Source organism: Thunnus thynnus, chromosome 6 (assembly GCF_963924715.1).
Source record: "Thunnus thynnus chromosome 6, fThuThy2.1, whole genome shotgun sequence".
Classification (NCBI taxonomy): domain Eukaryota; kingdom Metazoa; phylum Chordata; class Actinopteri; order Scombriformes; family Scombridae; genus Thunnus; species Thunnus thynnus.
The window spans coordinates 12,788,911-12,811,102 of NC_089522.1; the positions used below are offsets into that span (position 1 = coordinate 12,788,911).

Here is a 22,192-nt window from a genome sequence, read left to right on the forward strand (position 1 = left end):
ATGGAGCAATCTTTTAATTTTGTGTGTGTTCTTTCAATAGCTTCTTGTAACAAGATTGCATAATATTCAGTTTTGTCATGCAGCCATCCTTCGATGTGGTCTACTGTATAGGAGTGAGACAAAATAACAATATAGTGTTACCTTGTATATCAATACCACAAACTACACGTTGCTTTTGAGTTGAATCAGCACCTCTGACTGCATCAACGAAAAATAACACTTTAAGTCGGATTGCAATTCACAATTATTTTCATTGATTAGTATATTGATTATTTATCATCAGGATCAATTATTTAGTCTATTAACTTTCAAAAAAAGGAGAAATGCTCATCACAGTTCTGGACATCCCAAGCTAACATCTTTGAATTTCTCATTTTGTCTTACCAATCAAAATATATTAGATTTGCAATTATAGAAAAGACAGAAAAGCAGCAAATCCTCACATCTTAGAAGCAGGAATCAGCAAATGTTTTGAATGAAATCACGTCAATTAATTTTCCATTGATTTGTCAACTTGATCAAATAATTGTTTCAGCACCAAGTATAACCGTTCCCAAAATTGTATTTACTTCAGGATGATCCTTTTGGATTGCATTTTATTATTTATGTTTTTTGCTCATTTCCTGTATTGTTTTGGTATAGCTAGATTTTTTTACGTGTATGTAGAATATTTTTTTATTGGCATCATATGAAAAGTTTGGATTCACGTCTGTCATTCACTTTTCTGTAAAATAGCAGGTGCAAATAACTGTAGCTTTATGCTTTTCTCTGTCATGTTGCTTTAAAAATAAGCCTGATCACTGCTCTGTCTTAACCACATGAAATTGATGACTTTTAGTATTAACAGTTATAGTTAAAGTGTTGTGATTAATATAACACTATTACTGTAGTTCACTGGGATGCCGGATTATGTATGATGAAGGATTATTTTGAATTGGACTGACTAATATAATTCTCATTACATCCTCTCTCCCACTGTTTCTGATTACTGTGCCTCCCTCTTTTCTCTCTCCTCCTCTCTAGGCAACAGGCCCGGATCTGCCATCCTCTCCCGCTAACGTCCCGTTGTGTTGCACCACTGCCATGTCCTTTCCCCGCTGTGCCCATCTCATGGAGAATGCACGCCCACCCAGATAGGATGCCTGCCTCGTCCGACGCCCTGAATCCCCTCCTGCCCATCACCACCTCCTCCTTCTCCTCGCGTGTACCTGCTCTTGCCAACAGTTCCTTGCGGCCTCCCAGGCTCTGCCTTGCCCCGCTCCAACATGGTGGATGAGGTGACCACCATGAAGGATGACGTCATCAACGCCAACACGCTGGCTTGGCTGGTCTGCTCGGGTGTGTCCATCCTGGCCAACACTTGGAGCATCCTTAGCGTCAGTGCCAAGCAGAAAAAGTGGAAGCCGCTGGAATTCCTCATCTGCACGCTGGCGGGCACGCACATCCTCAACATGGCCATCCCCATCACCATGTACTGTGTCATAACGCTGCGCCGTCAGCACTCCAACTACGAGTGGAACGAGGGTTTGTGCAAAGTGTTTGTTTCCACCTTCTACACTCTCACATTGGTCACCTGCTTCTCCGTCACCTCGCTCTCTTATCATCGCATGTGGATGGTACGCTGGCCTGTAAACTACAGGTAAGATGGCTGATTCTGTTGTTACTAAATAAGATTACACACTTACTTCTTGTGTCAATACTATGTACAGCTAGAGATCATTTTGCATTTATTTGCCCAGGTGTTGGGATATCTGTCTGTGAGATTTCTGCTCACAAAAGAGGTGAATGAAATTTTGTTTGTGTTGCTCACAGCATTAAAACTTTCCAGAGACAATATCTGTTATTTTGAATGAATAACAGACCTATGAACTATTTTCTCTTAAAGAAGCCCCCATGAAGACTGTTGATAATGCGTTCTTTTCCATTGCATAACTAGATACATTATAGAAAAGAGAGAAAATATTTTTAAATTCCCTTTAACATGTGTCTGCACATTCTATCAAACACATTTTATCATACAGTATATTCTGTATACTGTATGTAGGTTTTTCATACATTCTATGTTTTACTGTGCTAGATCAATACACAGATGTAATGAAAATCAAACAGTTTTGTCAAGTTTAAACACACTTCTTAGATTCTGTTCAGGCTACAGAACTTGGCCTTTTTTAAAAAAAAAAAATCATGATTTTTTTCTAAACTTCTTAGCGATTGAATTTGTAAGAAGACATTTTAAATGTCTAACCTCCTGCAGGGCTTTCCATAAACGCACCACCTGCCAAAGCCACCTTCAAATACAACATTCTGGCATTTAAGCTGCAAATTTTGGGCCTCCCACTGCATATCTGAGCAGATTCCTCTGATGGGATGGGGAAACTGTTTAGATTAGTGTCACTTGTGAGCTTGTTTACCTCCGTTTTTGAGAGGGTTGCTCTGCATCAGGTGAAATCTCTCTCCTGTCAACACATCTGCTGGTTGCAGTTATTTGGGGTAACACCGTGTAAAACCCTCTAGACTGAGCATCTGCCAGCTCTAGCTTACAGCTTCAGTTGGCTCCTCACAACAAGTGATAGTACAAAGTAGCGCTGAATAATAAAGATCAGGTTCACCTCACGTTAACAGGCAGCGCCCTGCTGCAGTAACGCCGTTTTGGTCTTGTTAGACTTCCAAGACATCTGCTGTTCACACATAATCAGATGTTCTGAGCAACATTGCTGCTCCCTTTGAAAAAATAGTTTATGCTATTTATGTCTGCATTTAGGGATGCACTGGTGCTGCTTTAACATTACCTGTACAGATGATTATTAAGCAGCAGTGGCTATTATTCTGTTTTAATAAGATCCAGTGTTATAGCTGCTGTTTGATTAGATTTTGTTTAGATTACATTTTTACAAACACATTTAATGAGAAAATAATATCATTATGTTGGCATTTATATTACCTGATTATCATGAAGGAGGAGAAAATTTTGTTTGGGTTCCTTTAATTTCTACATTTGATTCCAACATCAGGAATTTTGTTATATGATGTCTTTGATTTTGGTGTTTTATCTGCAATAATACATGATGATAGCTTCATAGTGATAAATCTAAAAACATATTTGCAGCTTTACAACATCTCACCTTGAAGCACACCTCAAAGGTCTTGGCTTTGGTGCAACCCAGCTGTTATTCATGGCTATGCAGATCTTCATTTTCTGGTCATCTGGCGCAGAACAATCATTTGCAGATGAATGCATTTCTAGAGCAAATACTGTGGCAAATACAAGCACATATGAAGTCACTACTCATTTTTGCAGAATACAAAAAAGCTACTTTGCGAGTTATTGAAATGGTAGAGAAACTGATGCTGTGGCACATGTGGTGAAGATCAGTATTCTGTTGCCTCGCTTTATCTCCCCTGCTGAAAAACAAGGAGTGATTGTACTTCCTGTGGCATCACGCCTGCAGATGCTCAGCATTCAGTCAGCTCGGCCAATTTTGCAGCTTCATGCAGATAAGCAGACGTTACAATAAGATATGCAAACTTCCTTTTAAATCTATGCTCAATCTTGCTATCTATATTACATGAGCAGCTGTCATTATTGGCTGATGCCCACACAGTGATATCAGACTTTACACAAATGCTTTTATCTCCTTCGTCTGTTCTCTCGCTCATCAGACTGTACTCTCTCTCATCTCCTGTCTGGAAACATTGACCTTCCTCTCAGCAGCTCCTCCTCTTGTTTTCAAGTCACTTTGAACAACGATACGTTGGAGTGATAGCTCAGGTGATGCACCGTGTAATTGCTGTTCATCTTTCATTTAAATCGCTCCACGTTTGCCCTGCTGAGCCAGCATGGCTGCCTTGTCTCTGACATTAACACACAGTGAAGGCCTGAATTATGAATTCCAACCTTGTACTTCGGCAGCTGTTCTCATCACCCCGCTCTCACTATCTCTTAGGAGCTTATTCCCTTGCAACGCTTTCTCTTTCTGGTAATAGATTCAAGCAGCTTGGTGATGTAACCTCCCCATCATATGTACCCCAGGCATATTCAGGAAAGGCTAGCATTATTACTCACAGTGACAACAAGACCTACTTGTCTTTGCACAAAGCCACAGTGCAAACATAGAGGCTACTGCTGCACCCTCTGTGCCACTCTTATCATGTCAGTGCATGTAAGCTAATGCATTATGAGATACAAATATTTTTAAACTATATTTTGACTCATTTTGTATGTGTTGGGGATATATTCTATATCTAGCCAGTGTTCCTCCAGATGATTTTAATGAGAGGAAGAGGAGGATAGGCGACATGTGCTCCAATTCTCTGGAGGGAGACAGAATAAGTTTTCTGCCAAAACTGCTCCCGGACAACTGACAGTAAATAGACATTTTACCGTATTCCTTCGCAACATAAGTGAAGCAGGAGAGGTGCGTTTATGTAAACTGTAGCACTCTGTCCGCGAGTTCCTTGATATTATATCCACCTTTCAAGGGAGTCGGTTTATAGATGCTGGACTGAAGTGACTTGAAATTCAAAGGTTTGCTTCTTTATTTTGGCCGTGTAATAGACTGTATCTATTCTACAAGCTATAAAGGATTGGCCTCTATGTATGATTTGTTGTTGATGCTTTGAACTACTCAGCACTACTTGAGGTGCAAATGTTCTGGCAGGATAGCACAGTCTTTCATCAAGTTTTGGAAATGAGAACACCAGTCACTGCCTGCCATATTTTTAGATGTACAGTACGTGTGCTGGTGCAAACCTTTAAAAGTGCCAGAAGACACAAACACATTCAGCAAATTGCTCAACTGTAACAATTACTTGGAGATGAGAAAAAATAGAAATCCCTTCACACTGAAATAGACCTAGATGACAAATAGACCGAAGGATGTGAAAAGCAATCTTTTGCCATCAGCAAAGCATCAATTTCCCCCCATTCAGCTCCAGTTTATCTAAATGATGACTGTGTGGGATAGTGCTTTTTTCAGCTTATATGTCCCAGGTGCAGACCTACCATTTTATGGCATTTACAGTATTTGGTCATAGCTTAGGTATGGTGTAGTTTTACAAGGGTTCTTTCTGCTGACTCTCTCTCTCAGGGACATATTTCTTCACAATCAGTCTCCTCCCTAGAAATATTTTCTAAGGAGAAGACTAATGGAGGAGATTAACCATACTGTCAGACTGTTATTAGTGTCACATTTGAATTATTTCATGCAACACACTGAGTTGGGGACTCTTAAGCTGCTGTAATTACTATAAGAGGCCCACCTTTCACCATCCATTTTGTTTTGTCCAAGGTATGAACGTATTTCTTAGGTTGATGAGTCTTATATTTCTCTTTTTTGATTGTTACTGGTTTTACTTGATGAAAACTGCAAATACCTTCAGTATAAGTGACCCGAGCACTAAGACTTTAACAAAGTGTTTGTTAGTACTCAGAACTTTTCAGATCCACCAGTATTAGTCAAGGTCCTATTCTTATGAGCTACAGGACACACACAGCAGAAGAACTCAACTTACTTTATGTTTAAATGTGTTGTTCTGCTTCCAGGTTGAGTAACACCAAGAAGCAGGCGGTGCACACAGTGATGGGGATCTGGATGGTCTCATTCATCCTGTCCACGCTTCCAGCAGTGGGTTGGCACGACACCATCGACCGCTTCTACACCTCTGACTGCCGATTTATAGTGACTGAGATTGGCCTTGGCTTTGGTGTTTGCTTTCTGCTGCTGATTGGCGGCAGCGTGGCCATGGGTGTGATCTGCATCGGCATTGCTCTCTTTCAGACTTTCTCCATTCAGGCAGGCCACAATGCTGACAAGAACAAGTTCAACGTCCCCACCATAGTGGTGGAGGACGCCCAGGGGAAGCGCAGATCATCCATTGATGGATCAGAGCCTCTCAAGACGTCGCTGCAGATCACTTACCTGATCAGTGGCATCGTGTTCATCTATGACTTCCTGACTGGCTTCCCCATACTGGTGAGTTCGATGCTTAAACATGATTGCAAGAAATGATGGAGTTGATCCAAGAACCAGCTAGTTAAAAGGTCTGACTGTTTAGTCAAATATATACAAATTAAGACGTGTATAAATATAAGACGTGTTTGTTAGACTTCTGGATCAGTTGTGGCTGAGTGTGTAAGCTTTCAGGCACTCATTAGTGCTTTGTTAGAGTTTCTGGTGTTCATGTAGCCCCAGTTTGTGTCTCCCATGTCACATCATGACATTGATTCATGGAGCTAAGCATCTGTTTTTCTGAAAGCTAAATCCCTAGTGATCTATCAAGGTCGTTTAACAACTTTGCCTGCTGTTTTGGAGGTATTTTAAGAACTCTCAAAGATTCTTCTGCCCATTTAGGTAAAAATAAAATTGTGAATCTTCTGCAAAATAAAAAAGATTTTTAACTTGTTTCCCAAGTTGTGACTGTATTTCCTAATTCAAACAAAGAGCCACAAGTAACACAAAGAAACAGAAAATATAAATGCATTATCATATATCCAGATATAATTCACATCCCTCTTAGAAAACAGGCACACAAATACACATACAGTGAGGTCAGGCTGATGGCAGCCATGTTTGTGACCTCTTCGTCATTCATTCTGTATACTTAGGGTGAGGGAGGGTTAATTCAGTCTGAAGAGAGACAGTGCACGGGGCTGCTAAGGGTGAAAAATTTAAAAGAACGTTTGAGGGTGGAGTTAGCGCACTGTAGCTCCAGTAACCATACCATACTGATTTATTATTTACACAAACTTGAATGTTTCTTCTCATCTGGGGCTGTAAGTAGGTCAGGCTAAGTGCTTATGGATGGTGTGTGTGTTTTTATATACAGTCTATAGTATGTGTCTGTTAGAAGTACAGGTTACAGATTAGCACTGGGATCATCTTCCCTCTGTTGTCTTTTAGGGAACTTCAAAACAGAGTGTAACTTCCCTCTTCTTCCTGGGGGAAACTAATCCTTCAAGTACATAATCAGTGAGTGAAGGAGCAAGCTCTGTTTCTATGTGGCACCATTTGGTTTGCAAATTCCACCCTCAGGTTCTCATTCATTTTTAAACAAGTCAATTCATTGGTTTTCTATGCAGCCTGTAGAAAGCTCAAGGCTCATTGTTTGTGATGCAGCCAAACCAGCCATCCTGACATCTTAAAAGCAAGTCACCACAGTAGAGTTCTCTCCATAAGGAATATGTACTTTGACAGTTTTTCTGGTTGTTATAGCAAGCACCCTCTGCTCATGTTTAAACCACGTGGATTACAGTGGAGGTAGAGGTTTAGTTAAATGTGGGTTGACTCGTATATGATAACACTCTTTTAAATCTAAGTGGGAGAAAATGATGTGAATGAAAGTGCCTCAGCTTCAGTTTATCTATAATACATCGCCTCAGTTCTGTTATCATTTGTACAAGTAACCATCTGTTAGTCGACATTTTTACATTAAACAAACCTTTTTTTTAATTAAGTGTTGTACACCTGAGGCAAGCCGACCAGAAACTCCTGCACTCAGCATTGCTATCTGCACACACCTTTAATGATGAAATCCAAAGCACACAGCAAGATATCGAGTACTTTCTGCACATATTCATAGGAGAAAAATAGTACTCATACTTTAATGATCTTAATAACATGCATGGTTATCATTGTTCGCTAATTTTGGGACTTGAAGAACCAACTTCGAAGGGTCAAATTTTGGGACATTAATGTTTACTTGAGTGATTATAACTTTGGACAGCGGCATTATACTGCTTCAAAGAATCAAATAAAGGACAAAATCATTTAAGTAATTTCTTGAATATACTTTTAAAATGCTGTTTTTTTTGCTCAGTTGAGTGTTATGAGATATAACATAATGTCTCACTGTAGTGTATTGAACAGTGCATGAGATAATAAGTAGCCTCTCCTTCAAAAGTGCCAATAATATCCAGTTCATAACCAATATTGTTTAATCCTCATTGTTTTGTATTACAATATAATACTTTCTTTTAAAAGCCTCACGCTGGAATCATCTTTCTTCTGTTTCCGATATGTGAATTCTCTCCAAGAAACATGTCCGCCAGGACATAATAACACCTTGCAGGTCCTGGCTTTTAAGTGATCTTAAATTAGGCCTGCAAGTCATGCTTCCGGTTTCCTGTGGGATTATCTAAATATGCTGCCATTTGCCAATGTCTGCTCATCAAGAGCTGAGCTATAACAAACCTTCTCAAAACTGCTTCCCTTTCTCACTCCTACAACAAAAAAGGTCTCTCTTATAATCAGCTGATGAATGCATTGCTTTTTTGCACGTTTGCATCTACCAGATGCTTCACATTTCTTCATGTTACCAGTGTTATCAAGAAAGACTACTTTTACTCATGACAAAAACATGGTTTGCCTAAAATTGGCCCCTGTGCTACAACAAGGAATATGTATGGTCCTCACTGGATTTTTAGGAGATGGTAGGACATGATAGTCTGTACTAAAAATGAATGTGAAAATAGGCATGGAGACTGAATGGCCTGCATTATTAAATCCTTGCTGGTAAGAGCAATTAGTCAGCACTGATGAGCTCGAAGGTCTTTAGGCACCACAGCTGCTGTTTTAGCTGGTTGTTTAAAAAAAAAATCAGAACACTGGGAAATGCTTTTTATGAATGAATGAATTTCAGTGCAAGATGAAACATGAGTAGGGGAAATGCTGCAATTTCTTTGGATAATGCTTCTAATAATGTTGTTTTAATTAGTGTGTGTCATATTTTTACTTGTAAGGTTTAACAACATCACACCTCCATACTGGTTGCTTTATAAGCTGATCAATGAGTTTATTTGAAAAGACAGTGCTGTATTACTTTTGGAACAACATCTTTTTGTGTATGTTTGTATGTGCGTACGTAACAGTAAGGGGAGTGCAGTGCTGATGAAAGATCACATTCCAGTGCAGTGACAGAAACAACAAAAGGTCTCCCAGTCGTCTTTATGACCTTATGTAATGAGCTATTTAAATGCATGGGAAGCTGGAACACACATACAAATCGGTTTGTACACTGGTTTTCAATTTTATGGTGTTATACAGAGAAATACTGAGGAAGAGATGTATGATCAGAACAGAATAGAATATCCACACTGTTAGAAAATCCTTACAGATGCTAAAGAAACAAACAAATAAACAAACAAATTATTTGCATGAGCATACACTCAAGAATTGGCCAGTAAGTTGATATACTACTCGGAAAAAATTATGCTCATGCTCCAACATTTCTGGATGATGGAGTGTAAAAAAAATTACAAAACCTGAAATCCAAAATCAATTTATATACTTTATCATGCAACACCAGCATTCATTTTCTAACTCCTAATAACAGTAGTAGTGACATCATTACAAGTTGCTTCAAATAGTCTCAGTTTAGTTTGAGATAATGTGATGATGAGAATAAGTAAACATTATTGTTATGATAAAGGTCGTACAGGTCATTTGATGTCACTTTGCTAAAGGTTGTGCGATAAATTTATAGGCTCTGTGAGTAAATATTTAACTGTGTTTGAAACACAGCTTTAAACACAGCACACAGTTGAAACACATTAATGACAACTTCACCAATCATAAGCAGTTTGTTTTCTTAAGAACAACAACAAAAGACAATACCTGCCAGTGGAAAATACATCAGCTGGAACAGCATTATTACTTAGTTTTTCCATAATCACTATTCAACTGTAATGTGCTCAAACTGTGCTTATGAGTGATTTATAAGAGTACATCAGGCCATATTCTATTTTTTACTAAATGTCAACAAATCCCATGAGAAGACCAGAAGCAGCATCCTACTAACAAGTTCTGTCTGTGTGTCCAAAGGCTGATATACAGCAGCTTATTCCTCTGTGCTGTAGAAGTATTAACAGATAAATGAGCCACACTCTTGAACTGAGTGACATGTTCCTTTATCGTGATGAACACGGGCACTGTAGTTTATTTTGACTCAGTCTCACAAATGCCACTCTGCTGCTGTAAAAACATGCTAGTGCACCAAATCTGTGTCTAAAAATAGTCCCCAACAAATGCACTATTTACTGCTGTTCAAGTAATTTTTGCTAAAAACTACAGTGCTCACCAGTTTCAGGAAATTATTGAACTTTTCAAAAAATGAAAGTGTATATTCATCACCATTTAAAAAAAAAAGAAGAAAAAAAAAGTTTTATATCTTCAGTAGGAGCGAAGGGGCTTGGGGGTGAACGCCACAGACTCGGGACATTGAAATGTATTGAGAGAATGTAAACTGAACTATAGAAAAACTCATCCTTAAACTCTCATGTGGGGTACACTTTCAGTTATTATGCTCTCCAGATGAAAGGGTGCTGAAAATCGTCAGGTGAAGTGTTCTGATGGAAAGAAAACCTGTTTATCTGCATTGTCTTTGGTTGGATTGGCAGTTTTTAAAATGAGTCGGCTCAGTAGACGAACAACATCAATCTCAAGCTGAGACTCTGCAATTTCATCAAGTCACCTAGTGATGCTGTTGTATGGTTGGTGCTCAAGTTCAAGATATGACCAGAGGAGGTGACACTGAAGATAATGAGTCCGAGTTAATCAAACTGATCAGTGTCATGGCCCGATGCATGATTAGGCACTCAACCTGTCAACTGTAATGATCAGATAATGTACTCAGTTGCTTCACTGAGGAAGATAACCCATATTAGCTCTAATGCTTGTTATAAAAAGGAGTCGTACTTAAACCGGGGTCACCTTTCATTCCATTAAGGGGCAGTTCAGTAGCTGTTATTATATGCCACTGTTTTCATTCGGTTTCATCCAATGGGTGTCCCAAAATCATTAATGTTTGAAAACTCGGTTACAAAATATCTTTATTTATTATTTTCACACAGTGGCAACCTGTACATAAATTTGCTGCTTGAGTGCATGACAACTTCTTTAAGGGACTCTGGCTTTTATTGGCATTTTCACACCTCAATGTTAATTTTTCAGGTTTGTTCTTGTTGCATTTCATCACTATTCTGTGAACACCATGAATGAGGCAGATTTTCTTTTTGGTACACAATATAGAATATTTAATGCATCATATTGGCTCCTATTTGGATATCTTCATTGGTCATTTAGGTTACATAATCAATGCTGGAGCTCAATCATGATGTGACGATATATTATATTTCACTTACTTTGAACTTAGCTTACTTTTCAATGGCTTTTCAAGTGAGGACAGTGGAAAAAGCTAACCATTGTATTTGTGCAGTGCATATATCATCAGTATAAGCTGCTTGAAGAATTGATTAATGCCTCAGCATAATAATAACATAATCACGTTTACTAATATACAGTATAGGACTGGATCTGTGTGTGGATCTCTTGCTAATGGATGTTTAATATTTGGTACTCTCAATAGACACTCATCTATGTTGTGCCGAGAGCCCAATGATTAGACAGTGGGTGTGACATTAAAACATGTGTCTCTTCAAGGTTTTAACAGAGACTCCTCTCATGGTAGATTTTTTTCTCTGAATTTTGGCCAACAATAAGTTCAGAGAAGGTTATTTAATGCACTGTCATAGTTTCCAAAATGCTGGATCTGAACTAAAATCATTTCTTAAAATCATTTCTATGGCAGATACCAAGTTTGCAGACTCTAATTCTTTTTGTTGCTCCTATTCTTAGAGTAACTTAGAGAAGTTATTTGATACCTTAAATATTTTGTTTTTATCCCATAATGATATAATATTGTACAGAACTGCGTTTATTGTTTGCTGATGCCATTTGGTCCCTGAACTGCTGAGCAGCTGTTTCAAATGGCCAGTATGAGCTGTCACATCTGCTTGTTGATGTTAAGAACGCTAGTATATACAAGAGGAACATGGAAGAACCCATTTAATGACTTGTGATGTGATGTATCTGCACTTACAAACTTTAACATAAGCAATTATATGGTCTGATGGTACTGTATAATGTAGGAAAATCTAATGTCCTCTCAAGTCATCAATCTATGATGATATGTTATTGTTTGGATGTCTTAATTGAGCTTAATTTTGCTCATGAATAAACACATTTGCACTTTCAACCCCGGAAGAACCAAGTCATATCTGTTGACCACTGAGCATCCACACTGGAGAAGTTTGAGATTAAGTGCCTTGCTTAAGGACTACTCAGCAGTGTTAGAAAGCAACGTTGCAGTTAGCATAGGGGTCCTGTCTTATTAACTGTTTCAGACTATATAAACAGTATCTTTGTGATTCTGCTTTTGTTTACTGGCCTCTTGTTTCTAACCCCTTGCTGACCCTGCACAGGTGGTGAGCTTTGCCAGTCTGAAGTTCGACCGCTCCTATAACTGGATGGTGTTGTGTGTGCTGTGGTGCTCCATTGCCCAGTCCATCCTGCTACCCATGTTCCTCTGGGCTTGTGACCGCTACCGGGCCGACATCCGCATGGTGTGGGAGAAGTGCGTCGCCATTATGTCCAATGACGACGTGGATGAGGGTAAGCCACTGTCAGGCGTCCCCCTCCCGTCTTCCCTCCTTTCTCCCTCCTCTTTACCTGATGATGTCAATGTGGGTAACAATCCCTATTTCCTAAGACAGCTCAGTAGGGACTGCTGAGAACACAAAGGAGGGAAGGTTGACTGTTGCAGTCACTCTTCAATGATAATTTTCTATACTTTTTTGTAGTGTTCCAAATGGATAATTTGCTTACATTAGTTTACAAAACCCAAGAGACAGTTAAAGACTTTGCATGACTGTCCGAATTCAAGGTTTGAATACAAAAAAATTGTTTGTGAACTCACTGCACTGTCTTTGGCCATAGGAATTACACTGACAAATGTGATTTATCAACCTGAATAGCTTTGTCTCTTAGCCTTGGGAGGAGTTTTACTGGGAAAATTGTAAGTAGCAGTATTGCAGAAAGGGAAAAGAGGTTAGTACCAAGCTAAGTTTATAGCCTGATGTTTGACAGAGATCTTCAACTCTGGTCCTTGTTGTACAATATGGTGTCACCGCTGTGATTTACAATTTTCTTAAGTGAATTTACTTGCATCCCCTTCGTGCATTAGCAACTGAGTCATGTTGTAATTCATGTTACCCATTTTTAAAATTAAATTATAAGAGAGTCCATCGGTCATCATTACAGAATTGTTACAAAAGTAACCTCATAAAATTGTCAGACCTCCATAAAAGCCAGTTAATGTCAAAGATTTGTGACAAGAAAATCAAACATTTCAAAATGTTGCAGAGAATGTACAGTCCTTAATATTGGTCTGAAGATAAATGATGCTGTCCAGTCACAAAATGTGATGAAGAACATGTGTGTCAGCAGCATGGTTACATTTCTGTAGGTAATCAAAACTCAGTACATTACACACAAATATGCAAGTGTCGCTGATTTTGGACAGTTGAAAAGTGGATTTAGGGGGTTTCTGATAATGTTTTGGCACTTTTTGTCTTGTCACCAGCCACTTCTCTAGTCTGAGTGTTTAATTCCCAAACAATAGCTTTTTTGTGAATTATCATTTTAATTACAGGCCTTTCAGTTGACTCAGTAACTGTAAACTTGCATTCTCACCTGAATCCCAGGTTTATCATAAGTCTCTCCATGTGAGATACAGTCATTGGCATTTAACCTGTGGGTGACAGCAGCACTTCTAGATGTCAAAACCAGCAAGAGACATAAGAAATCTATGAAGTTTAAGAAAGATATATTTATACCTGGTTTCTGCTTCATGGTGCTGGTTGACTCGGGATTACTGCAGCTTCAAATCGTCGCCCTCTATGACTGTTTGGCTTGGTGCTCTATATTAAACTATGCAATTACAGTGTGCAACTGGCATTCATTTTTGGTCAGGTCAGTCAAGCTCCAAGTTAAAAACATGACATCAGAAACTGTGATGCTACAGAATTATTGTTTTAGAAACAGTCTGCGTTAGTCCTGTTGTTCTTTGCTTGTCCCCTATCTTTGATCTGAACTGGCTCTAAGGTGTGATACAGGATGACCCTCAAATTTGCATGTTGCAAAATATTGGAATTTTGTATCTTAAAAATTTAGCTTTTTGAAGTAATTCATTGAATGTATTTATCCCTGTTTTGGAGAACATGGACATCTACCCTGGGCTTTAGACCAGAGCAAAAAATAATAATCTATGTATAAAAATGACGGTATGTAATCATAAAAATAACATAATTTCCTCTTATTTTCAGCCTATTAAGAGGGATATTTTTAACATTTGGTTAAGTTATCGTGTGGTTAAGACCTTTTTACAAGAACAATCATGATTTGATTTTATGGCTGTTTGTACATGTTTCTTAAATATATCTTTGTTGTAGTCTGAGGTCTGAAATCAGTGGTCAATTGTTATCATGTGACCTATCATGTGACCTTTGTTGTCAGAAGATGAAACTGAAGTGACAAGTGTCTGTGTAATATAGCTTTTATACTAAAATATATTTTTCTGTGTTTTTGTATGCAGTTTGTACTTTATAAAATGCTTTGCTTTACCGTGCTATGAGACTGATGTCAATATAAAAAAGAAATATTGCTGGACAAAGGACATACTTACCTTGCAGCATTTTTTCACTTCAATGCATTGAAACTGGGCAATCTTCCTCTAAAATGCCCTGGCATGAGAGGATGATACAATAAATGGTTCCCTGTTCATTTGTTGGGAGCCAGAGTGAAACTGGAACGATTGCACTAAAGCTGAAAAGCACTTTCATGTCATTATGATGGTCATATTTCCCTCAAGTCACAAAGGGATACACCCATGTTTTTTTCTGGATACAAAACTGAGATAGATATAAAAGGAATTTATATATATATATGTATATATATATATATATATATGTTTATTTTTGTTTTGTTTATTTTTTGTTTTAATTTTTTTTATTTGTGTCAGATTGTGACTTATAGAGCAAAATACTGTATCTTTTAAGGCAGAAGTCTTAAGTACTAATTAAATTGCTCTTAGTCAATATCCGAGAAATAGATAAAAGAGAAAGAAAGTGGTCTAAGACTTCAGTCTTTCATCACAGAAATATAGATGTTTTCCAAGGGGAGGGAACATGAAACATTTCACCAAGGAATCACAGACACTTTGACAAAGTTTGGTCCCGAAATTAGGTCACATGATAATCATAGAAAGGCTTTTGAATTGGGTCCATGACCAGATCTCCACAATTCATGCAAACTGACGACAGCATGAACCGTCTGTCTTTTTTTCTATTGGCACTGTTTAAACTCATACCAATCTGAACCCCTTCTTTCCTGTTTGTAACTCTCCAAACCTTTGATCCTCTCCTTCTTGACACCCTCCCCTATAACTGCACGTTGTCCAGCAGGAGCCATAAAACAACGCAGGGCAGTCCATATTCTGTGTGATAATTAACACTGCCAGTTCTCTGCTTTTTTCCAGAGGGCTTGCCATGTATAACTCATCACAGTTGTATGTATAAGGATTGTTTCCTGTTTTTCCAAAGCTACTGACTTGCATGCCAAGCTGCCTGTGCAAATAGCTGCTGTCATCTTTCATCTTTTGCCACACATTTTCCTCAAAATCAGCATTTTACACCCATCTCCAATTGATCTTTAATTAACATGAATGCAGTAATTGGGAAAATAAACTTAGTAGATGGGTTTTTATACACTTGAAGATTTTTTGTATGATTTGGTTGGTTTCTGAATTCAAAACCAATCTGGGGCTTTTTCATCTCCTTACTAAACATTTAAATTCTTGGACTTTTTTTTTTGGTTGCAGAACAATTTTTGATCTAAACTTAAATTCCTGAGCAGACTCGTAGGAAAAGTCCAAAAAGTCAACCAGTCAGAGAACAATTGAACTTGTCTCTCTTATCTATTCGTCTGTCTGTCTGTCTGTCTTGTGTACTCCGTTGCTATCTAATCCTGACGCTCGTACTTTTCTGCACTTTGCAGAAAACAGCCAAGATGGAGGAATTCATGCCGACTTAATATATGACAGACCATATGACTATAGCTCGGCGCCTGAAATCGTGACGATAGACCGTAATGCCAAGTATGAATTCTCAACCTTAGAAAGGGGGGTCCCGCAAGGGTATCCATTGAGGGAACAACAGGAAGATAGAATGCAGTATTTGCAGGTATATTTTTATTAATTTTCTTCATTTCTTTTACTTGATCAATTTAACTATTTTGAATGACACTTCATTGCTAATGTGCATGGTGAAATGGCCTTGTGGGCCTTTATAGTATCTTGCTTGAATTTTCTGGAATCATCAGACATTTTGTGATGCTATCTCTCCCAGATATGCCACACATTTTTTTTGTCTTTTTTAACGTGAGTCAAAATTATACTCTGGCTGACTAATGTTTGGTAAATATGACCATCGGCAGTCCCATCAACATATTAGATGTGCTTCATTTATCACCTAGTGTGTCCTAGCCATGGACCTACAAGCACTTGACATTTTCATTGTGTAAGAGGGTAAGAATTTAGTAAGTGACTTACCTTCTACATTTCAGGAATCCCTCAAGGTTTCAAGAAAGCACTATAAACATCTGCTCATGTTACCCAAAAGCATTGTGTCCATTGGATCCAGCATCCATCCCAGTCAGATGCAGAGCTATGAAATACTCCTTTTCAGCCTGCATTAACACCAGAGCTTGTTCTAACCTGCAGCCTTCTAGGGCAACTCAACAAAACGTATTGTCTTCTTTGATTCTAATACTTACTTAACTCTGTAAACTACTAATTCTGGCCCAGCATCATATATTGGATCAATTTTTGATGAAAAATATAGATGACAGTAGCACTAGTGAAAGTCACTTGCTGGACTTGGCCTTGAAGACTGTGGTAAGGATATGCAACTTTATAAACAGATGATGCAATGCACACAATATAAACTTACATTTTTGCAAAGCATCTTATCACTGTGTCATCTTTGTCAAAAACAACTTAACAACTTAACAGGGGCTTTGTTTTTCTCAGTACAGCCTGCAGCTCAAGCCCAAATTATATTTACTAGAGTAATTTGCTTACTGAATATCAAAAAATATAATTTAAAAAAAAATTGGTATAACACCCCAAATACCCAGCATTACAAAGGGCATTATAAAGACCAATGCTCCTACAGGATTGGATGTATATTCTATTTGAGTTTTTAAGAAGCCTTGAAACAGAGATGTATACAGTAGCTATCACTTCATTAGACCAAATCATTACTCCATCCAATGTTTCTGTGTCCAATACACCTCTTCACATGATAGTAGATTCATTTTATCGTGAAGTAATATTTAGCTGTGTTATTCCTTGCTGTAAATGTGTGTGATGGAGAAACAAATGAGGTGCATTTTTGATATCTGTTACAGGACGACTGGCTGAACAGTCACATTATCTTTGTAGCTGCTGGAAGGGTTCAGGCCCAATTAGATCAACAAAACCCTTCTAATCATAATTAAAGAGCACCTCCATTTGAGAATTGCTGTGGCACTTCTCAAGTGGTTTGATAACAGAATAAAGCCTCTTTGGCTTTATTGGTTTGTGGTTGGCGTCTCTCTCTCTCTCTGTCTGTCTTTCTCCATCCTGCCAAGTCTGTCCTGCATTATAACTCATTCTAATGCTTGTGCTGCCCTCTGCTGTTCAGCCCTACCACCTAACACACTCAATGCTACTGTATCGTCTGCTGTCTCATTTCTCTGGATTTACTAAAAGCCACCACAGGGGGGCAGGCTGATATCAATCTTGTGGCTCTTGATGTCACCTTGACGAACCCTCTCTCTCTTGCATAGTTGTCAGAACAGAATGGAATGTGAGTATAACATGTAGGAAACTATCAACCTTTTACAGTTTTTATCTCCAAATAATGGAGGTGAATACTAGTTAAGTTATAACCTTGTCAATGTACAGTACCAGTCAAAAGTTTGGACCCACCTTCCCATTCACTTGAATGAGAAAATGTGTCTAAACTTGACTGGTACTGTAGTTAGAATATTAAAATGTTCATAGATGTTTGGGGGATTCATCCAAAAATACATAAATAAAAGTAAAACATCTTGGGTGAACAACTTATATGTGCTACATGTAGGATTTTCTACAAACACTACAGCTGAATCATGGCATCAAAAACATAATCGGTACAATCAGAGCTGTTATCAGCCCAAATAATTGCAAAAGTCAGCTCGTTGGGACTATTGCTTAATGAGTGCAAATCAGTTTTATCTCTAAAGTTACAGTGTTCTACCACAGTGGCACTGGCAGCCACAACCTTGAAGAATCCTACATGTAAAATCCTTTATGATTAATAGTGTAAGTGTGTTACAATCTATGATAATATAATATAATATAACATGTTACAATGCTTAGGCCTCTGGTTCTGTGTTGCTGTAAAACTGTAGATAAATGAATATCAAAGTAATTTATAGACTGAAGGGTTCGGTCTGTGTCTTGCGTTCAGGTGCCCCCTACAAGAAGATACTCCCACGACGAAACCGACATGTGGACCAGCGACCGGATCCCCTCGTACCTTCACCGATGGGGCTCCACCGAGGACATGATAGTGAGTGCCCACTACAGCTCCACCTTGCTGCACCACGAGAGGCGCAGGAGCAGCCTGGTCTCCTACCACGAGGAGAGCCACCATCACCATCACCCTCATCGCAAGCGGCGACGCTCTGAGGATAGTATGCACTCCCTCAAGCACCTGCCACGTGTGGTTTGTGGCGGGGAGCGTTATGAGGATGAACTGCGGTGTTTCAGCCGCGATGAGGTGATCAACTTTATAGATGAGACGCCGCTGCCGAGCCCCAGGAAGAGCCCACGGCGCACGTCCACCATCTCCCTTATACCCAATGTGTATGATCAGCACACAGTCATCCTTCCCCACTTCGCGCTTACAGACTTTGAGCGTGAGCCCCAAGCGCTCAGGCGGCTCTCAGAACACAAAAGGAGCAGTAGCCGGGGAAACTCGCCTGAGGGTTCTCCCAAACCAGACAGACCTGCTGGAAAGAAGAGCCCCGGCGCTTGTGGCTCTGGTAAGGGGTGCCGGGAGCGCCTGCGAGACGCAAAACACCAGGGTGAAGCGGCCTCACCTGGGCGCAGCCAGCAGACTCCAGGGCACTCTGCTTGCAGGCCCAGGACAGGTGTTGGATACGGGGCTGGGGCTGGAGCTGACTGGGGGCATCAGAAGCACCTGAACAAGGCCGAGAGTAAAGGAAGCACAAACAGTTTTGTAAGCACACCCTCGGCATCGTCCTCGGGATACATCACCTTTCACTCCGATTCTGTAGGCTCCACCACTTAAAAGCAAAGTTTTCCCATGTTAATACAAACATTATGACTGAAGTTATTATCATAACGAAAACCACTGGAATATTGGTGGTTTTGGGAAAGTGACATACTGGATTATTTGGCCTTTTTACTTGTGCCACTACTCTGTTTTACTATATATGCCACCAATAAATAACTGCTATGCGAAATGGCCTTGGGAGCTTTGGACATAATTTCTCAATGGGCCTAATGTTGATTTAGTATGTAGACTGGTGAAAAGGTTAGGTGGTCCTGTTATTCAGCTTTCACATCACAAAATACTCACTGAGGACACTTTTTTTCCAGCACTGACACAAGTAAACTGTTTTTAAATGGCGTAAACATTCCCACACCTTGTTTTTGCTGTTTGATGTTGTTTCCTATGAAATGTTCACAGAATTGAAGGAGCTGGTTGTTAGGCTTTCTTTTTATTTGTTTGTTTGTTTGTTTGGTTTTTGCACTTAATAACTCAAACTCAAATTGCATTTTTTTCTTTGGCCTGTAATGGCTGTGTGTATTGTTGTATAGGCACTTTTGTTTTCAAACCAAACTTTCCTGAAAAGTGCCCATTTACCTTTAGATTGACTTCAAGATATGATACATTCTACATATTCGTTTTTATTTTGATCATATTGTACAACTTTTCTATTAACATTATTATTCACAACACATGAAAAGTTTTTTTCAAGCACCCTTTGTTGAAGTAAACTGACAGTGGTAATCCCAAACTCTTTAATGCCTAATACTTTTACAGTTGCTGTGTGCGATATTGAGATATAATGTGAGGACCCCTAAATTCTTAATGAAGATGTGAAGTCAGTTTTTAAAGCAGATTGACATGTCATGTATATATATAAGGTATTGGATTTATGGTTTTCGTGTTATTTTTGTTTGATGAGACCTTTGCTTAAAACATTTCCTCCCAATTCTTATTATTCCAATGTTTGTGTTAACTTTGGAGATCATCAGGTACAACAGTTGCTCACCACATTGCATATTTGCATAAGGAACATCAGACTAATAAGTAGGAAATGGTGATTTTTGTTCATCAACTGAGCGTATCAGCCCGACCTCTCATATTATTTGTTTCAGTAACCTGTTAGAAAGCACCAATAATGTTTTTTTAACCAACTAAGAGGGAACATCTAAAAGATGTCAAATGGTCCAACAGTTCAAAGTTTAATAAGCCTGCAGGCTGACTAGATGTAGCATGACATAAATGAGGGTGTTGTACCTAAACCACCAAATCCTCACTGGACAATTTCAATTGTAAGCACAATTTAGGCACACTGTGAATAAAATGAAAATGGACTATGAATACAAAATAATGACTTACAACCTATCTGCTGAGACAAAAAGCAGACATTATATTTGATCTGTTATCGCGTAAGATATGCCAAGACTGCTAATGGTCCTATTTGGAGAGGTTTTTAGGGTGTGAGATGAATTTTTTAAAGACCTGATTTAACAAAGCCCTGTGCAGCAATGTAGATTAAATGTAAGCATCCCCAAAGCCTCAGTAGGGGAATATTCAGATTTTTTTTTATTATAAATATATATTTGTATGGTGAATATGATTACTTCACATCATAACAGAATATTAAAGGTTAAGGACAAAAATAGTATCACTGAATTATCAGTGAAATGCCCCATAAGCCAGATCACATAAGACTCACTGATGCCCCACTCTTAAATTAATGAATTAGAATCAGATCTTCTTATTCTTACCCAATAATAGTATGTGACAATTTGATGACTGTAAAAGGAGTGAAATTACTTCTATTGATATATAACAGCAGAGACAACTTTGGGGTATGACCTATCATGGACAGTAACTGCTACATGAATGTATGTGCACAAATTAGGTCTGAGGGTGAAATGAATAGCCAAGTAATGAAGTTGCAGGTGTTTGGCATATTGGTTTTCACTCATCTGTTGTCATTTAAAATCTATGTTTAGTTTGATTTCTCATGTATTAGTGTACCTCTCACTCATTGCAGCCTACTCAATTGGACAAGTTTGCTGAAATGTATCTTTCTTTGGAAGCATAACATCATATTCCCCTGTCAAACTTTGCTATGTCGTAGATTTTTGCATTTTGTTGTGTTTACAATATTAAAATATCATTTTGTAACATATTCAAAGATTTAAGACTCAAATACAAATGATGTTAAATGTTATGATTTTCTTGTTTAGATGATGACTTTGTTAAAAAGGTATGACTGATTAAATTCACAAGATCATGCTTCAAAGTGTGTTTTTGGAATTTTTATTTATTCCTATTTATGCTTGTCGTGGAGAAGTTTGTATCCTTTGAGAGTGTTTTTTTCTTCTTCTACATTTATGCTGACTGTTTAATTTAATCACACCGTGATGGACACAATGAACAACAATTCAGACTTGAGTAAAAAGTTTACCACATACAAACTCCAAGCAGACATAAACATAAAGTTAAATGTTCTGAACCTTGTTATCAAGTCTTTATATTGACAGCTGATGTGAATTCAAAAATAAATTTTACAGAAATATAATACACAGTGCATTAATTACATCAAATAAGAATATCACCATACTAGTGTAGGCTATTTGCAGATTATTGTCCTCCTCTGATGTGCACAGATGAATGCGTCAGCCAGCACGTGAGCTAAACTCAGTGGCAGCTAGAGTTGCCACCGGAAGTGCCACAACTAAACGCCGCCTGTTGCTGATGCAGGTAAATAAATGAACTCGTATTTATGACGCTAAACGCTAGCTACAACAACACCTTTTTTTTTTTTTTTTTTTTTTTTTTACAGAATTTAGCTAACCAAACTGTGCCTTCGTCTGAATTAGGTCGCGCCATCGGCACTTAAAAATGTAATGCGCATCTACACTGGTTTGTACGGTTAAGCGTGTCGGCGTCGAAAGGAACTTTGTGGTGCATTCAAGTGCACCTCCTAAACTCAGAAATATATAC

At 38.5% G+C, this 22,192-nt stretch overlaps 1 protein-coding gene across 1 annotated transcript in view; it reads left to right on the forward strand.

Moving 5' to 3' along the window:
* The window catches only part of LOC137184288 (probable G-protein coupled receptor 153), a 34,537-nt gene extending 13,759 nt beyond the window's left edge, over positions 1-20,778 (forward strand). The window contains exons 2-6 of the mRNA XM_067591795.1: positions 1,024-1,639; positions 5,543-5,972; positions 12,257-12,446; positions 15,888-16,072; positions 18,386-20,778. Coding sequence (XP_067447896.1) covers positions 1,266-1,639; positions 5,543-5,972; positions 12,257-12,446; positions 15,888-16,072; positions 18,386-19,231 — 2,025 coding nt within the window. The 5' untranslated portion in view covers positions 1,024-1,265 and the 3' untranslated portion in view covers positions 19,232-20,778. The remainder of the gene's footprint in view (positions 1-1,023; positions 1,640-5,542; positions 5,973-12,256; positions 12,447-15,887; positions 16,073-18,385) is intronic.
* Positions 20,779-22,192: the final 1,414 nt, after the last annotated feature.